General features: G+C 43.1%; 1 protein-coding gene across 1 annotated transcript in view; it reads left to right on the forward strand.

Annotated features, from left to right (window-relative positions):
- Positions 1 to 19482, forward strand: part of LOC126416949 (mucin-5AC-like) — a 58434-nt gene that overhangs the window by 22889 nt on the left and 16063 nt on the right. The window contains exon 3 of the mRNA XM_050084829.1: positions 7490 to 7636. Coding sequence (XP_049940786.1) covers positions 7490 to 7636 — 147 coding nt within the window. The remainder of the gene's footprint in view (positions 1 to 7489; positions 7637 to 19482) is intronic.

A 19482-nucleotide genomic window follows, 5' to 3' on the forward strand; every position in this document is an offset into this window, starting at 1 on the left:
ATAAAGGTAATGGTATATCTATGTGATGTTAAACTGTGTTTTCCTCCTCCCCCTCCCCAAGTAGAGTGGTATGAAGTTCAGGGACATGATCTTACGCTGCAATACCAGTACAGTCTGTAGGGATTGTCGATTACCACTGTTATGTTGTTCCTTGTGCTCAATCCCTGTTTGCATCGACTGTGGAGAGCACCATTCTACCTGCTCACCAGATTGTACAGTCTTTCAGAGAGAAAGGACAAGAATGTGAGACCGTGGACAGACTGACATACCAAGAGGCAAAGAAAAAGTACGAAAGCCTACATCCTGCATGCGTGACAGCATCATATGCTACAGCTATGACAGTGTCATCCTCTCTGTCAATGCTACTCACCTCCATCACGCAACCTACAGCGAGACCTCAGGGGTGCTCGACCATGCCTGCCCTTCTGATGGTTGGAGGGTTTCCTCCTGCTGCTTCTCCCACACCCACTTTGGCAGCAATAGCTCCCTACCTAGCGGAGATGCCGATTCCTGTCCCCCATCTGGAAATACATCAACCTCATTCGGCTTCTCACGACAGGAAGGGGTCGCTTGGGCATTTCCCTCAAAGGTTTCTGCCAGTCTGCAATCAGATATCAGCCAGTGGATGAAGGAGCCACAGGCTGCTGGTCATAGTGAAGATAGTCTTGAAAGGTGAAAGAAATTACAGCAATTTTTTTTCGATCTCCTGTCTGAACTGCGCCATCTCTTAAGCTCCTCCCCTGCTTTCTGTATTGCCTTTCAGGAAACTTGGTTTCCAGCAATGTGGACCCTGCCCTTCATGGCTACTGCGTATAATTTAAGAATCGTGCTGTTTGACAGAGTGTCAGGTGGAGTTCTGATCTTTCTATATAACGAACGTTGGCTTCTTAATGAAATTTTCGAGGCTGTAGCGGTTCAGGTAAGGGCATTTCAGGATTTTGCCAACTGAAATGTTTATCTCCCTCCCAGTGGAAGAGTGCCTCAGAATACATTACCTGCATTGGTTTCTCAGGTCCCCCATGTTTCCTAATCTTGGTCGGTTTCGGAGCCCATAACCCTTCGTGGGGTAAAACCACGATCACTGGCTGTGGTAAGGACACTGAAAACATCCTGACAGATCGCGACCTCTCACTTGAATACTGCTGCCTATACTCGCTTGAGTGTGACACATGGAACTCACTCGCCCATTGATCACTCTATTAACATCCCTGGTCTTCTCCCATTCATCAACTGGAGGTTCCACAATGATTTATGTGGTACCATTTCCCAAGCTTCCTGTACCTCCCTCAGCACCACTCCCCTGGGTGTCTGACTAGGTGGGCTCTCCACAATGCCAAATGGGATCGTTTCAACCCACTTTTGTTCTGAGATCACCTCAAAATGGAGGCACTGACGAGACTGTCCAGAAAGCAACAGCAGCCATACTATAAGCAGCCGACTTAGCGATCCCATATTCATTGGAATGCCCATTTGGAAGGTAATATCTTGGTGGACGTCGAAATTGCTGAGGCCATTAGAGATCGTAGGCAGGTTCTCCAATGCCATAAGTAACATCCATCAGTCGAGCATTTCATTACCTTTAAATGGCTCTGTGCCCGGGTCTGTCACTTCACAAAAAGACAGAAGCAAGAATGCTGGGAATGACACATTTCAACCATTGCACCATGTATGCCGCCTCTAAAGGTTTAGGGGAAGATCAGGTACCTCTAATGATACGTCCTCTGCAGGTGTGTTTGGTATTTCCTATAATGGTGGTGTTTTTTTATTCCACTGACCTAGTCACTGTAGCCAAATTTTTTGCTTTGCCTTATGCCCTAATCCTCTGCATGTCAGAACTATCAACCTGTCTTTCGTCTCCTTAAACAGTGGATTGAACGATTATACTTACCTTTCATACACACCACTTGGAGCCCTATAATGCTCCATTCAGCGAGTGGGAATTATTCTGTGCCCTAGTCCTTTGCCCTTATCAAGCTGTCCAGTCGTGTCATTCTTTACACCACTTCAAGTGTTGCCTAGCCTTGACTACAAAAACGTGTGACTTATGAGGAGCTGCTGGACTTTGGTACACTATTCTTTTTAACTCCGTATGCACAATCACTGTGCTGTCTGTACTGCTGGTAGCACTTCTCACGAGTGAGTCCTTCCGCTGATTTCATGTAATTTTTTTACAACCACCCTCTACAATGCTCGACGGTCCCTCTGCGTCAGTACATCATCAGATCTGTCTGGTCTTGTAGCTCTAGGTGTTTTTTCGCGTTTCCGCTTCAGTCACATTATCAATAGCCGATTTAAGCATCTGCATAAAGATTGGTATTTCCCTTGTAGATTCGTTACTCACTTGAACCGCACTTGGAGTCACTGACTGAGATTTCCTGACGGACCCACTTCGCAGCTGCTGCTTTCCTACTGAAATTATAAATACCCTACGCCTACTTTTACACTGGTGGGTCCGCTTCTCGTGACATCTAGTGGTCAGTTTCGCATTGTACACGGGTGTGCAAGTACTTTTGATGCATTGGGGGGTACATAAATAAACGTGCGAATTGCAAAGGTTTTTACATAGTGAATTTGTGGTAAGTTCAGTACTGACGTGCCGAACATGGATCCAGCAGTGTCACTTTCACAGCCAAATTTGCGCAAATTATGGCGCTTACTGACGTCCTGGAGAAGGTCCGAGAGCACTATAATGCCAAGCATACCCCGGAAGACTAGCTGCCAACTACTACTCCTATGCGGAAATTTAGGCTGTCGAAAACGTTACTGAAGTGTTGCTTTCGGTCGCATCGTCTCCTTCCATCACTTGTCGGATGTCACATACGGTTCATTGATATTTAGTCTTCGTTATTTCTGGAAGATTTTCCATCGTTATGTATGTAATATTTGCATGTTCCTGAATATTCATTGTCCCTATAAATAGCGGCACACTCTGTACAGGAGTTTCTACGTTGATGTTGGTTATTGTTGGGTCTTGCCCACTTGTCTCGTATAGGGTGCCAAAGGAATGCTGGGTTCTTGGAATGCTATACAATAATTCAAGCAAATAACATTAGTAATTTTATTTCTACAAAGCGGATTGACAATACTTAACTTTAATCTACAAAGGTGTCGCACTCGATGGGCGACGTGCAACATAAATCAGTCGTGGCTATACACAATGTTCAAACAATCAATGCATATGGATCACCACAATCTGATATCGTAGCACACTCTGCTAGGCCATCCTAATGGTCCACTAATGTCCGGCCGAGGCTGGCAGGAGCGACGCTTATATTCACTTCTTGCAGGTGACGCTCCTGCCGTGATGTAGTCCTACCTCTCGGCTTGTCGCTACCTCTCGGCTTGTCGCTACCTCTTTTTTTTTACCATGACCTTTCTGTGTTAAGTAAATAATCCTTCAGTGTAGAGAGTTAATAGCTTAGAAAAATAGGTAGTTGTAAGATGGCTACTTTTTTGTGAAAGTGTCAACTAACTCATTTGGGAGAATGGTACGTAAATTTTCCTGATAAAGTAGTAGATCAGTTACACTGTTCTGAAATTGCAGAATTAGCTTAGCATCAGCAGTGGCTGTTTCCACTTCACTTTGTGTTTGTTTCCTCTGTAGTACAGTGGAGGTTCCAAATAATTGAAAACTTACAAGCTGGTTGCACGAGATAAGAATTCTTTTAAGAGGAGTTGGCCATCATAAAAACGTTGAGATCTTGGCTGAGTCACAGCTTCAGGCAGTCCGACTAGCATTCCTGTATCCCAGCTCACTCTGCAGGCGGTATATGGGATGCCTTTTTCTTCTATTGGAAGAAACATCGAATTCTTCATAGATGCCTTTTAGCAAGATAAAAATCCCTCACCAGATGTGACTTCTCGGAGGCCGTGTGAATTTTCGTTACATCGTCTCAGAATAACATTCGGTTTGAACTTCCAGACAAGCTTGCTGATTGGGCCATACTATTATTTTCTGGAGAGCCCGCACTTCTTCACTGTGTGTTAGTGCAGAGCGTTGGATAGCCTCTATTCAGAACTGTACCACGGAGTGGGAAAGATTTTCCTGCGTTTCTCCGCACATCAGAGCACTATTTACTTCAACATAGCAAAAATCCCCAAGACTAGGGGATTGTTTTATATCTTAACTTGTACTTCACTGGTTTTGGATCGTAAACTTAACCACCATTGGCCATACAGTTTCTGCTCTGACAAAAAAAGCAGAGCTACGTATGAGCGAGAAGGAACTGCCTTCGCTTTAGGTCTTCGCAGAATTTAGGACAGAAGTGAGACTTCATTAGAGATGCCTGACGAGACGAGCCTTGTTGCAACTAGGACGTCTTTACAAGAGACAGCTGAATCTGAAGCTCCAGCCGCTACTGCCACCGTCTGATTTATTCACGCGCTACCCGCTGGGTAAGACGAGTCTCCACTGCACGCACGGACGCCCTTTGGACGCGAAGTTAACTCGCTCCATTCAGGAGCCGAGTGTGCAGACTCAAAGGCATGCATCCAGCTTGTTACTCTCAATGCGCGTTGTGGCAGTCTCAGGGTATTCAATCCCACCTTTTAGTGTGCTTTCTACATTTAACCAACAACTTACGCAGTCGCTGGCCATGTTCGCACATTATTAAAGTAACACTGTTTCAGCCTCCTCACTTACCTGTGCGAAGGTTACACTTCAGTTGTAATCCCTTGTGCGTTTGTGAATTATGACTCTCAATGTATCAGTGGGTAATTGTCATGTTTAAGGACAATAAATCATTGTTACAATGGTCATTTTTTCAATATGTAATCAGAATATCCCTTCTCCCATTAAAACATCTATGAGAATGATGTGGTACCCACTTCTTCTATGCTCAGTTGAGCTACCCTTATTAACATTCATTAAATAATAAATATGCATTGCATGGTATTATCCTTGTTTTAAACTAATCTGGTTGATTTTTTTGGGGTTCTCCCTGACTCCGTTGGTCACTAAAGTATGGTCCTGCGCTTCATACGGGTATGCAGCTTACCATAACCAACACCCAATATCGTGTTAATTGTCTTTCCAAATAAGTACGTTTTAGCAATCTCTTTAAGGGGGGACACAAATGAAATTAACTGAGAATGTCAGTTTTCAACTAGAACTCATCGTCAGTGAGTTAACAAAGTTTCAGTGATGAAATCGCATCCATTAATTTTGTGACGCGACCGTCCTGCTACGTCCACTTCTTGAAGCAGAAATACAATATTTCCGTGACCAAAGATTCCATGGATTAGTTTCAAGTAAACTTGGACGGGATATATCTAGAAGGCTATGGTGCATACTCACTACTTTTATAGGTAATGCGTGACTGTTAGAAAATATACCAAACCAGCTGCTTAATTTAGGAAGAAACAACTCTGGTTTTGCATTTTGCAACTGATGGAGGTGTGCGCAAGTGTTCCATTCTTTCATCATTCAATAGGGAAAGAGAGACACTGCGTTTGCAGATTTTAGTGAATGCAAGACATCCCATTCATTATCTGTGCAACATTAACTAACGTAAATATCTACAGGCTCTGAGGGATGACAACCTCTACATTAACAAGGAGAGGCTTCCAAATTGTATCCTGGACATTGTCAAGCCCACTTAAAGGTTTCAGCCCGATGATCTTCTAAACAAGTGCGTTATTGCAAAATGAGTCTCTAAATTTACTTACATGGAAACGAGACCCTAAAACCATATTTTTCATCTGCTACAGTTACCAGAAATGCAACTTACGACGCTGTTGTATTTAATGACTGGAACGTTAGGAAGGTGAAGATATTAGAGACACTGGATTTTAAGATAGGAAAGGTCAGTCAAGACATATTGAGAAAAATGGGTTCCAGTGCCTCTCTGCAGCTGAAAAGTCAGTTAAAGACCTGATAAAGGAAAGAAGGAAGAAAATAAGGAACCAGAAAAGAGGACCTGAGAGGATGAAACACCCTGAGTACAAATCTGGGGCGTTTTCAAGAGGTGACATCAGAAAAACTTTAGGGTGAACTTCAGAATTGAATTTCCTGAAAATTACGTTTTTTTTAATGATTATATATCTTTTTATCAGTATCTGAAGGTCAGAAATACGAAGTTTTGCATACTTATTTCAATAAACCCAATAAATATTGTCTCAAGAGTAAATTGAAACTTCTGAGTGTGAACTGAGATATGTGGTAAAATCCTTTGAATTTTGCATGGATTTTATGTTTGCTTACAGAATTACACTTTAAAAAAATCACTAAAATTCTCCTGTTGGACACATTAAAAGAACCTCATTACAGAAGCTTACCATGTGCAAAGAGATTAAACAGAAAATTTTGTAGTAATCTTCTGAACAGTTCCTGAGAAAAAGGTACGTGCATTATTCTTTCGAAAACAAAGTTTTTAAAGTCCGTTCAAAAAAGTTAAATACGTATAATCCAATTCGCTTATCAGCACATGTGTTAATTTAATCCAAAGCATGGTACAAAATTTCATTTCTGTATCTTCAGAATTGTGGATTTGGTGCATCTTTTAAATAGTGTAGGCTTTTCATGAATATTTCCCCCCCCCCCCTTCCCCCCTTAATCTTCTTCGGCAGTTTAATGTATAATTTTATTTCTCGGTAGAAAGTGCTGTTTTGAATAAACTTAATTTGTGTAGATCTTGTTTCATGGTACAGTTTTCTTAAGTCGTCGATATTATGATAAGTTCATTGTGGTTCTCCACGGATTCGTCTTGGACTACCTCATCATTGCAGAGTATCGCTTGAAACCTGCGCCCTGAATTACTTGTTTCATGTTTTCCAATCTGTTTTCCCCTATAGTTTGCGCATTCTTCAGCTTTCTTTACTACCATGGAGTTCTTCCTTGATCTCTTATCATTTTTTCTTGTTAGTGTTTTCCATATGTTCCTTTCTACGCCAATTTTGCTGGGAACCTTACTTCTTTCATTAGTAGTCCACGTAATTTCCAGCATCCTTCTATAGCACCATACGCCAAATGCTTCGATTACCTCCTTTTCTGGTTACAGTAATTATCAATGCTGTTTTCGGTGTCCATATGCGATAAGTGAACGTACTTACATAGTGAAGCAAGATCAACAGTGTTTTGTCAGAGATTGACTATTGTTTTTAGTTATTCTCCTGGCATTGTTGTGTGTTTTGAAAATTGCTCATACTTACTGCTCAGAAAAGAATTTCACTGGTAAGAACAGGGTGTGTGTACACGAATGGTCTGTGTTAGTAGTCACAGCTTCAAGGCTAGTACTTTGTTACAAATCGTTGGAGGATTTGAGTCTCTCGAAAACCTCGTTGATCATCTAAAACGTCTGCTGAGATAATGGTTAGACTGTCCCTGAAAATACTCTTGGGAGCATTATTTGGTGCCTGACGCGCATTGCCGTCGACGTTGCAGAGTGGCCACATCGATGCGGCAACTCCCTGTAAGTCTCCTCGTCTTCGACGGGAGCAGAGCCCTGCGAAGAGTGACGACTCAGTAACAATAATATCGCCGCAATTGCAGAGGACCAAAAGCCAGAAGCACCTGCTGGCTGCTTCGCCGCCTTCGTCTGCAGACCAGCCTCGCTCATCTGTGGATTGGTCGCTGTCAACACAGGGCAGGGCGGGACAAGATCCAGGGAGCGCCTACCGCTTGCTATATCCACATCCAGTAAGTCCATTCACAATTATTTCCAAACGTTCGATCTCCACTGTAAATGCTGAAGTTGATACGCAACAGTTCTCAAGTTCTAGCTAATTTAAAGCGTTTACGTGAAACTAGTCCACGAGACACTGAAACGAAGGATGTCTGACAGATGGACAAAATACTGAATTCTGTCTCCATAAATTGTTCCACTCTGATTTTCTGCTTCGTGGAAACTTACCTGAAACCCAGTCCAGCAAGAGAAGATTGCACCTGGTGGGATAGCTGTATAGTTCAATCTAGATTATGAGTAAAAAAGACTCGTTTATTAGTACCTGTTCATTGCAGGTCGCTGGTGCAATGAATGCAACTTATTTAAATTGTACGATTCTCATTTCCTAGAAAGATGTTCAAACAGATGCACATAGCTGTAGGCGTGTATCGCTGATGTCTCTGTGTTGCGGAATTTTTCCACACGTTCATTGTAGGCAATTAGACGTTTTCCGAACCAAAACGGCATTCAGAAGTGACTAACAGGGACTAGAGAGATCTCTTAGTGTTCCGTGTCTATTTGATGGGCATTACTAGATTTCCATCTTACGTGCATATTACCTTCACTATCAAGGAAAATACTTTCATCAGCTATATGAACTTGGGGCAAATCTTGTATCAAACGATCGATATAATGTTACTACCCCATCATATGCTGTTGTTAAAAATCCTCCATCAGACCTACGATAGTTCGATGAGATTCACCACGAATTCCTTTCCATCTAAGTAGCAACTACACGATCTCAATTATTTGCTGAATATATTCCAGTCTCCTCCTATACAGTTTTTTCCTATACAACTCTCTCAATTACCATGAAAGTTATTCTTAGATGTTTTAACACACAGTAAAAACTTCTACGTCATCAGTAACTCTTTGGAAGATCTCCTAATTTAGATATCCTCCTATAGCACCCTAGAGGTACCGTACACACTCTATGCTTTGTTAGGATAGCGTTGTGGAACCTGTAGAGCATCTTCCAAGTTTAATATAACATTATTAGCACATAAACATTGATTCGTTAAGATTGACAGTTCTATGTCTGACGCCTAGTGCCAATGGCAGAGGAATTCCACTGTCTCCAGATTTCTGCTCGGCTATCAGGTCCTCCACAAGACTACTATTCCTGCAACGTTGCTGAATTCATACAGGCTGCGGTCTGGCAGTCTGAAAACGAACGTAGTGTGAGAAAATGCTTTCACGCTGTTAGTGTACTCGATCCTACATCAGATAATGACTCGCAATGACCCACTGGAATGTACTGCACTATCAGAAGTCACGTAGTCAACTGACCCTGGCTCCACTAAACAGGTAGGCCCTGGCACCCAGAAGTGCCTCTAGTAGTGATCAGGAACAGAGGCACTGGATGGTCCTTCCAGCAATGACACTGATAATAGCGCGATATGCACCACCAGATGTATTGGTGCTATGTCCGTCAGCCTCCCCATAGGTGATTTGTTAGGCAGTGACCACCAGTATGAGGTCCCACCGGTGGCAAGTTCTGGTTACTTGGATGTTACCTTGGGAACCGCAAGCAGCATGTTTAAAGAAAGTGCTAAAACATCTAACAAAGGGATGTCACTACGCCATAGTAGGCATTGAATAGAATGCTTCGATGTAAGTTATCGATCCTAATGCCCATCTGAAGTCAGAGCTGAAGAACTTCACAGTGGTTCTCATTGCGCTGTGTTTAACAATTTACTTCATGTAACAACAGCTAACGAATATATATATATATATATATATATATATATATATATATACCCTCAGAAATGTCTGTCTCAAATTAGGGCCGAAGTTTGGTTCTAGCAAACTTATTTCGGGCGAAAAGGTCCACTGGTACTAATCTGCTTTTTAAATCGCCCTTGATGTGCCTCATCTATTTTGCATATGTCATGCACATTTTTCATTCGAGAACTAGATTCTTGGTCTTCCATTACTTTCATCTCTTGGTTCTTCTGTGAAGTCTGTATTGATCATCTGCCCATATAGCATTACCTGTTTTCCTGAGAACTTCAAATGTCTAGCACCATTTCAGACTGTGTAACGCTTTTTCTCTCTCTACAATTCCTAACAACGTGTCTTGTTCATTCTTGTCTTATTTCCGCTATCAAATGCAAAGTCAGAACCGTTTCCCAAAAGCTAAGCTGATAGTAAGTACCCTGCAAATCCTAAATTATGTGAATGTACATACATCTAAATTAGCTTCCAGTTATTGGACCGAGAGTTCGGGCGGGTATTCAGATTCAGTGTGTAAAAAAAAAAGCCTGGTTGTCTGTAATGGAACTAATCAAGTGCAGTCATATGACTGCAATCCTTAGAGGTATAGTTACGAATACTTTGTGGCCTGCACATTCCCCATATTTATAGATATCCAGGATGCTTCTGACACTTCTTCAAACAGCTTCTAATGAAACTGGGTGCGCATGGACTGTCTCAGTTGTGCGACTCGATTTCCTGTCAGGTCACAGTCCAAAGTACCTGATAAAAACGCACAGACTGAAGCTGAAGTGTTACCTGAAGTATCTCACAAGAAAATGTTCCAGACCCTCTGTTCCTAATCTACAGGGTGATCAGAACTAAACTATCAAACCGCTGTAGAAATAACACCACTGATCAAAGATGTCAAATTTCAACGGAATATTATCAGAGGAGGAAAACCTATGGCAGAAGAAAAATAGCTACAAAATGTAGCAACAGATGGCGCTGTAAGCATCATAATTTAATAGTGGTCGACTACAAATGACAAATGAATGCTGCAACAATGCCTGAGGTGTACGTTTGACGTTAAACTGCACTACTCAGGGTGCATGGGTGTACAGGTGTGATACTGTTAGTTACGTAAGCCCATCCACCACGGCAAGGTCGTATCACATCAGATGGGAAAATTCGGTTTTTAACTGTCCTGAGGCCAAAAACCACATAGAAGGCATCGGATTATTAATTTCCGCGTGACTAGCGCAAAACGTGTACAATACGCTGTCCACCGTTTTCTGCAACAAAATGAAACAGAGACATAGCATGTTGCACAACTGATCCAAGTGTTTCCTGGGTTACGTTCAGAATGTGTTGTGCAATGCGTGCCTTCGAAGCAGCTACGTTTGCAATCTGAACACTGAACACAATATCTTTCAAATAGCCCCACAGCCAGAAGTCACACGGATCAAGATCAGGTGATTGGGGCGGCCAGGCTGTAGAGAAATGGCGGCTGATAATTCTAGCATTTCCGAAATGGGCTTCGGCAGCTGCTTATCTGGATTGGCAGTATCCTGAGGTGCGCCATCTTGCATATAAATGATCCCATACACGCTGTTGGAGAGCTGGAATGACGTGGTTGCGCACAAGACACTCATAGCGCGGTACAGCTGACACGACCGGAAGCATCTCTTCATGGAAAAAATATGGCCCCATGATAAAGGATGCCGTAAACCCGCACCACGCAGTGATCTTTTCAGGATGAAGTGGTACTGGTTGATTTGCGTGACGACGGCCGTGGTGGCCGAGCGGTTCTAGGCGCTACAGTCTGGAGCCGCGCGACGGCTACGGTCGCAGGTTCGAATCCTGCCTCCGGCATGGATGTGTGTGGTGTCCCTCGGTTAGTTAGGTTTAAGTAGTCCTAAGTTCTAGGGGACTGGTCACCTTAGAAGTGAAGTCCCATAGTGCTCAGAGCCATTTTAATTTGATTTGCGTGTCGATTTTCCGTTGCCCATATTCGACAATTCTGTGTGTTGATTATCTCTTGCCGGCAGGTCAGCAGGAAGCAACTCGTGCACATGGGTAATTTTGAATGGATAGCAAAGAAGGATGTCTCGTAAGATTTTACGCACTGTGCTCAGGATTATGTCCAATGTTCGGGCAATTCTCCGTGCACACCACGTTTGCACACCACCACTCGTCTCCTGCACTGCTGTGGCCACTGCTTCCACTGACATTGAATAAATTCGTTTCCCCCTCTACCAGGTCACACAACAAAAAAAGCTCGTCTTTTAAAATCATTTTCTCCAGACCCACGGCACTCATCGGGCCAACGCGTTTCTTCAAACCCTTCAGTATCCGGAACTTGTGCAGAGTGACCTATGCACAGTCACCATTCTTGTAATACAGCTTCACAAGCAGAGCGCGATCCTGCACTGAGACAGTCGTGGCGAACGTCGCAGACGCGAAAGGAGGAAAAGCAATGTACCTGGCGTGTTTACACCAACTTCAATGGGTCGTGCGCATGACAGGTTTACATTTACATATTCTGACGCATACAGTGCCATCTATTGATCCGTTTCCACACTATTTTTATCTTCTGCCCTAAGTTCCCCCCCTTCTCCGATAATACTCCGTTGCACTTCGACGTCATTCTGACCAGTGGTGTTATTTCTACAGCGTTTTGAAAGTTTAACTTCACTTACAATCACCCATATAAATGATTTGGGAGTCAGAGCAGCCATCTTTGTTTGTTTGCAGATGACGTAATTTACCATCTGTTAAAATCATCATGTCAAAACGAACTGAAAAATTACTTAAACAAGGTATCCGTAGAGTGGCAGTTGACAATCAACTACAGAAGGCGAGCTACACCACACGAGTGCTAAAAATTCGTTGAATTCTTGTTGTATAATAAAAATCAAAACTTTTAAGTCTGTCGATTCAATTCAATATCAACGGATTACATTAACAAATAACTTAAATTCAAATACATTAAATTCAAACAATCACACTCAAAATATAGTGGAGGCGGTGAACTGATGTCTTACTGGTAGAAGACTTGAATGTTCCAACGAATCTTCTAAAGAGACTTTCTGTGGTTAGTTGATCTATCCAGTCACCAGCTTTCTCCTCCGAATGCGAAAATATTTCGCTCACGTGCACCTTGTATCCGAACCGTCACAATTTTACGTAAAATTGGTGTTTTTATGTTGCAAACTATCTTACCAAGTTTCTTACTTGTCACTAGGAGACTGACACTTAGTGACCAGTAGGCCTTACTGTTTGTTGCAGGAGCTACGAGCATTTAAATGCGCGAAGTGCTGTCAAAACACTTACACTGATTTACGAAAGTTATTGTTCAGCGTAACCGGCCGATACATGAGAAATTTGATGCTGCACCTGTCCAGTACGCGCCCGTGGCGCGCGACCGTGGCTCGAAAACAGATCGCAACTTTTGCGTTCGCCAAAGTTTTCGGCGAACGTAACAGCCTTTATCACTGAATGTAGTGTTTGGATTGTGTTTACTTTGGGAAATAAGGATGTTATCAATGTTTTCGCTAAAGCAAACAGTGTTCGCAGGTAGTGATTAGTCACTGAACAATTGAGGCAATAGACTACTGGATCCGAAGTAACCAGTAGATAAGGGTTCGATCGTATATTTCATCCACTACTGAAAAATACCGTGTAATACTACTTAGCTCCGGTATCGTTTTGATATCGTGATTACATTTGTCAGTTGAACATATTCTTGTTATAGGCACAGATGATGGTGAATAAACTTACTTAAAACTTCAGAAATAAAAGTGTATAGGTTCGTATGGTCGCAGAGCTCTGAAGAAGCTAATTTCATTTTGAGTAATTCTGAAATTTACTGTGAATTAAATAAGCATTCCTTTTAACTGTGATTCATATTTAACAATGCAAGATGAAAGGAAGCAATAATGATTTTAATGCCACTTTCAAGCAGCAATCTTAAAGACTTCTACGTAATTAATTCATTGAAAATTATTACTTGGATTGTGAACTTTCCTTCAGCAAAACTGACGTCAGTAAGTGGAAAACAGAGCGGCAAATGCAAAAGGCTTAATTTATAAAAAGTTTAAATGATCACAGTTAATATCAAACCACTCTCATACCGCTTCGATGTACCGTTTGGCACCACAGTTTCACATTCACAGCCCTTCTTAACACTTCAAGAGCTCGCCACTGTCTGTCTTCCCGCTACCGCTGCGCACATCACAACACAGGACGCCAAGCCAACCGTTCAATCCAATAGCTTGATTTTCACTGCTCTACTTTTACTTCCAATAGACTGATCATTGTCACTTACAATAAAATAAATAAGATCCATCGTTTATCTGTTCAAAGTAATGTACTTACAAAAGTAAGTCATTTATAAATTACAAAGATGCCTCCATATCCATAATTAATAAATCATTTAAAGATTAACATATCTATGGTTACACAGCGACCAGAATCGAGTTAAGCCGTCACGGCGTACAGGTGGTAAACTGGCAGTTCATGCGATGGTGCTTTCCAGGGGTGACTAGGAAAACTTCACTGCAAGATAAAACACACTTTATTCATCTTGGACTACAATGGCGGCGAAGTGCTGTAACGTCCCTGGATTCGCCCTTTGCTGGTAGACGGTCCACCGGTGATGCCGATGACGTCGGAATGCCGCTGTGTTGGGATGGCCGCTCGACGTGAGTGCCCTGGTTTACTGACACTGCTTATCTCACTCAGTAGCGCGCGCTTGAGCTAACACTAAGCGTCCGTGAGTGAGCAGTTTCAGCGATGTGTACGTCTCCTGATTTCTCTTAGGCGCGCGCGGCTACTAGGTTACGAGATCGCTCCGATGCGGAGGGCGCTGGCCGTGAACTGCTGTCCTCAAAGGCAGAATTTCGGTGCTACTGTGGCACCTGATTTATCGCTCTCCATTGTATCGCGAAGTCCCCGGGACAGACATTGGTGCTCAGTGGGAGTGTTTAAACTCAGAAGAGTGTTCCTGGAGTCACTCTGTTGTTGTTGTTGTTGTTGTTGTTGTTGTTGTTGACGACTTGTGGGGTGTCGCATTGTCCTGCTGGAATTGCTAAAGTCCGCAGGAAGGCACAATGGACATGCATGGATGCAGGTTATGAGACAGGATGGTTATGTGCGTGTCACCCGTCAGTCGTATCTAGACGTATCAGGGGTCCCATATCACTCCAGCTGCACACGACCCACACCATTACGGAGCCTCCACCATCTTGAGATAAAAGATCTATGGATTCATGAGGTCGTCTCCATACCCGTACAGTCCATTCGCTCGACACAATTTGAAACGAGATTCATTCGACCAGGCAACATGTTTCCGGTCATCAACAGTCCAATGTCTGTGTTGATGGACCCAGGCGAGGCGCAAAGCTTTGTGTCGTGCAGTCATCAAGGGTATAAGAGTGGGCCTTCGCGTCCGAAAGCCCATATCGTTGAGGTTTCGTTCAATGGTTCGCATGCTGACACTTGTTCATGGCTCAGCATTGAAATATGCAGCAATTTGCGGAAGGGTGGCATTTCTGTCATGTTGAACGACTCTCTTCAGTCGTTGGTCCCATTCTTGCATGATCTTATTCCGGCCTCAGCGATGATAGTTGATGTTCTCCACTCTTGGCAATTGCGATATTATACATTGCCTCTAGAGTATGAGTCATGTGGTAAGAATATCCCACCGTAGCAAGTAAATGTGATGAATAGCGAGAGCATCCGAGAAGTCGCAAAGATCTTTCACATAAACGAAACCTATGGAGAAAGGGGCAAGAACTACGTTACAACAAAGGGAACGGTCAAAACTTCCAAGCCGGAACACAAGAGTCGTAACATGTTGTACTTGAATAAAACGAATAGGAGGTAAGTACGTTTAGATGACCCTTCCTAACATCTCGCTGTTGCGAACGGACGTTACACCACAACACACAGGAATCTGAATACAGCGAACAGACGCATCAATGACCGGAGGGACAGGCCGTAATTTCGTGAAAAAATAGTGTGTGGGTACGAGGGAAATTTGAACGCGGATCTCCCACTTCGCAGTCACACAGTGACTATACAGTCACGAAACACTGGCTATTTAAAGTCGCTCGATGTTGCACATCGTGAGCTTCAACCATGATTATCGTCGCAAGATGGAAGTTGCGACTTCGAACGCAGAATGGTAGTTCGGGTTACAAGCATGGGACATAATACTTCGTAAATCAATAAGAATTTCAATGTTCAGAGGTCGACATTGTCGAGAGAGTACCGAGAATACAAAATTTCTTCACTTAACGGTCTAGAGCAGCGGCATTTTCGGAGAGTTGTTAGTGCTAACAGACAAGCAACCGTGCGTGAAATAACCGCAGCAATCAATGAGGAACGTACGACGATGGTATCCCTTTGGACAGCGCGGTGAAATACGGCGTTGATGGGCTATGGAATCAGACGAGCGACTCGCGCCCATTTGCTAACAGCACGACACCGCCTGCAACCCTCTCTTGAGCTCATGCCCGTGTTGGTTGGACACTAGACGTCTGGAAAATCGCGACGTGATCAGATGACACCTGATTTCAGTTGGTAAGAGCTGATGGCAGGGTTAGTGTGGCGCAGACCCCACGAAGCCATGGAAACAAGTTGTCAGAAAGGCCCTGTGGACGCTGGTGGTGGCTCTTTGTGTGAGCTGTGTTCATATGGAATGGATTGGGTCCTCTGTTCCAAATGAACAGATCATTGAATGGAAATGATTATGTTCGGCTACTTGGAGACTGTTTGCAGCCATTCATGGACTTCATTTATGTGGATGACAATGCGACCTGTCACTGGGCAACAACTAATCGCGATTGGTTTGAAGAACATTATGAACAATTGGAGCGAATGATGTGGCCACCCATATATTCTGCAGCGGCACCACTTTCGTAATTACGGGCGGTTATAGAGGCAGCATGGCTCAATATTTCTTTAGGGGTCTACCAACGACTTGTTACCCTCGTGCCACGTAGAGTTGCTGCGCTATGCCTGGCAAAGGTCTGACACTACTTTAAGAGGTACCCCATGACTTTTGTCTCCTCAGTGTACAACTTCCGTTTCCGTTTGACCTCTCTCTCAACCTTCAATCCCTCGAAAACTTTAAACAACTATTTACATGAAGTCCCCTTAACGGACCCTCAAGGTATCTTGTACGGTAAGCAACAGCTTTCGTTTCAACACTATCCAAATCTCTAGTCCTTCGAATCACAATTAGTTACTTCCTACAGTATAACTCTTATCACTACATCTAGCTTTTGCGCTTATCGTACCTTCTCATGTAAGAACGATTAACTGGTCCAGCGGTATCTGAGGTGTTCGATAATTTCAACCGTGCACAGGCATCGACATACATAGACGGTAGCTGCCCAAAAGTCAACATTAACATAGCGGCTGTAGTTGTGATGCTTATGGTCTTCGTGTACTGCTGCTCAAGACAGTACTGAACATCTGAAAAGATTTGCTGTACTCAAAATGGCCTGTCTTGATAGTCTGTCAGTCAATTTAAGGACAGGATTGGGTCAGGATTAAACGTTTCTTTCATGCAGATAACATTTTTCACTGGAGCGATCGCTAGTGGCTTCGCCTGCCAGTACAGCTGTGGCTCCTTAATGTTAAACTTCGATTCTACAGTAACACAGGTTGACAGGTGAAATGTCTGACCTGTTCTATCACTGTCCGTCATATTAAAGTGTTCCACTCAGGTGAAGATCAGAAATTTCAGCTCCTGAAATTTATCTTACTCGTAGCAGTTCGCTAATACCGTTTTGGTAGTGTTCACAGAAACCATGCAGCGCAAACCTGCTTGCTGAAAATGGTGTCTCGGCTCCAATAAGTAAAGTGTCTATCCTCATCCATTTGACCTAAGTACATCATCATCTCGCACGTGGTGATATCCATTTGCTTCACCTGGGTCTGGAAAATATTAACCCTTTCCCTCTGACAATGTTAGTTCGGTTAGTGACGTCACCGCGTAACTACCATTATCTGCGATCAACAGTACCTCCTTTGTCCTTATTTGGATGAATTTTCCCAAATTTATCAGCTTCAGTGTCCAACGATTATTTAAGAGTACAGCATCTTCTGACCTTTTAAAAAGTACTCTAAGTTCCAATGGTAGTACCCGCAGTGTCCCCACTCCACTCCTGGTGAAGAGGTGCAACATTGCTGAGATAAGGATCTTCATCTTCTACTTCGACCAGTGGCAATGTGGAAACAGGGAACTCTCACCAATTCCTTCTCCCCTTCAAGAAGCCTGCCGTTACACAAAAATATCAAAGAAAACTCAACCCTAAAATACCTAATCTTCTAACAAATGAACGTAAAAGTATTTTCCTACATCTACCATGAACAGTTTCTTCCCCCTACGCTCAATCGCTGCTGTTCTGATGTTCACCTATGTCTCTAAATAGCACGTACAGTGTAACCCAAACATAAACTATTCCCTACTACTTCCTTCATCTTAATACGTACACGATCTCTTGTACATGTCATGCAAAGTTTCCGTACTTCTTCCTACTACCCATATTCCTACCCTCAACGGACGACACATGCACCAGCTCATCTGAAGCATCTCTAAACGACTTCAGGCGCCCCGCAAATACTATAGTTGTAAGAGTCAGTTACTGAAGCTTGCGTTTGTCGGCGAACTTTGCTCAACTACCCGATCAGCATTTGCTAACGAGTTACAGATTTCTTGGTCTTACCCTTTGGATAGTACTGGTTTGGTAACATTACCCACTGACCGATTTTATACTGTTTTAATTTGCCCACACGATTCCCCAACCGCCTTTCACATTCCAGAGCTCTGGTATCTGCTCCCTGAATTTTCACATTTTCGTCACGTTCTTAAGAAGTTCATTAACGGACTCCCCGTCCCTGTCAGCTTTTGGCCTTATTTTATCAAATAATGATGGCGTGCACCTTCTGTAAAATACCTCATATAGTGTTAAACCCTGTCATTGAATGGACTTTCAAACTTCATACGCTCACGATGGAAGATGAATACACGTCCCAATCATTACGGTGTACGTCCACATGATAGGTAAACATCCTTTTCCGACTGTGCGATGTGCACCCTGTCCTACAGTTAGCCTGAGGTTGCAATAGCCTCGTCCTTAGCTTCTTAATCTCTAGCAACTTACGTAGCTGCTTCAACAAATCGGAAAAAGTTTGTCCCTTGATCAGTGATCATAGTTTCTGGATCTCAGATTTGAACACCCACCTGTTTACCAAAGCTTGTGCTATTGTTGCTGCCTTTTGTTTAGAGATACCTGTCATTTGCACATATCTAGAAAAATGATAAATAATCATTAACAGAGATTCCTAGCTGGAGTATTATTGAACGGCCTAAAATCGTTCAGCTGAATCATTTTAAAAAGCTCGGTTGCCTCTGGTAACCGCTTACATACCGATCCATATTTTTTTTCCTACACTTTCACCAGCAGTGCTCCGGTACTCGCCTATTCGTTGTTCTGCAACTCTTGTCAGAACACAACACTTGATAATGCACTTCTTTCAGCACTTCCTCTTTCAGCTTGCTTGGTACTACTACCTGCAGTCCCAACCTCGCAATATTACACAATAACCCGTCCCACATAGTGTGACTCACTGTTTGCATTCCAAGTCTGCCTGTTGCACTCCTGGCCATTATGCAGTGTTGTGATCCTGTGTCGGGCCCTGTCACTTTTTGGCTTCAACTATCTGGGTTTGTGTGTCTTACCAGCATTGTGTGTAACTTCGTACCCGAATTCACTTAACCTCAATGCCTATCTAGCCAGCGTACTAGAGGGGTCCTTAAGCCCGAACAACCATTTAAGGGTTGCATTTTCTGTTACCACTTCAAACTCTATCCATGCAAATAAAACCTGAAATATTTAGTACCGTATATCACATTATACATGTCCCTTCCCGTTGTCGAATAGCTCCTCTCTGTTCTGTTAAACTGCCTAGAAGCATACGCTACCGAATGCTGCTCCACATACCTGAGAACGCCTCCTATAACCTGATTGGAAGTGTCATTTGATAAGATACTCTTTGTCGTAGTTTGGAAAAATTAGTGCTGTGCTTAATGTCAATTCTTTCTTTAACT

The sequence above is a fragment of the Schistocerca serialis genome, chromosome 8 (genome assembly GCF_023864345.2).
Source record: "Schistocerca serialis cubense isolate TAMUIC-IGC-003099 chromosome 8, iqSchSeri2.2, whole genome shotgun sequence".
Taxonomy (NCBI): Eukaryota; Metazoa; Arthropoda; class Insecta; order Orthoptera; family Acrididae; genus Schistocerca; species Schistocerca serialis.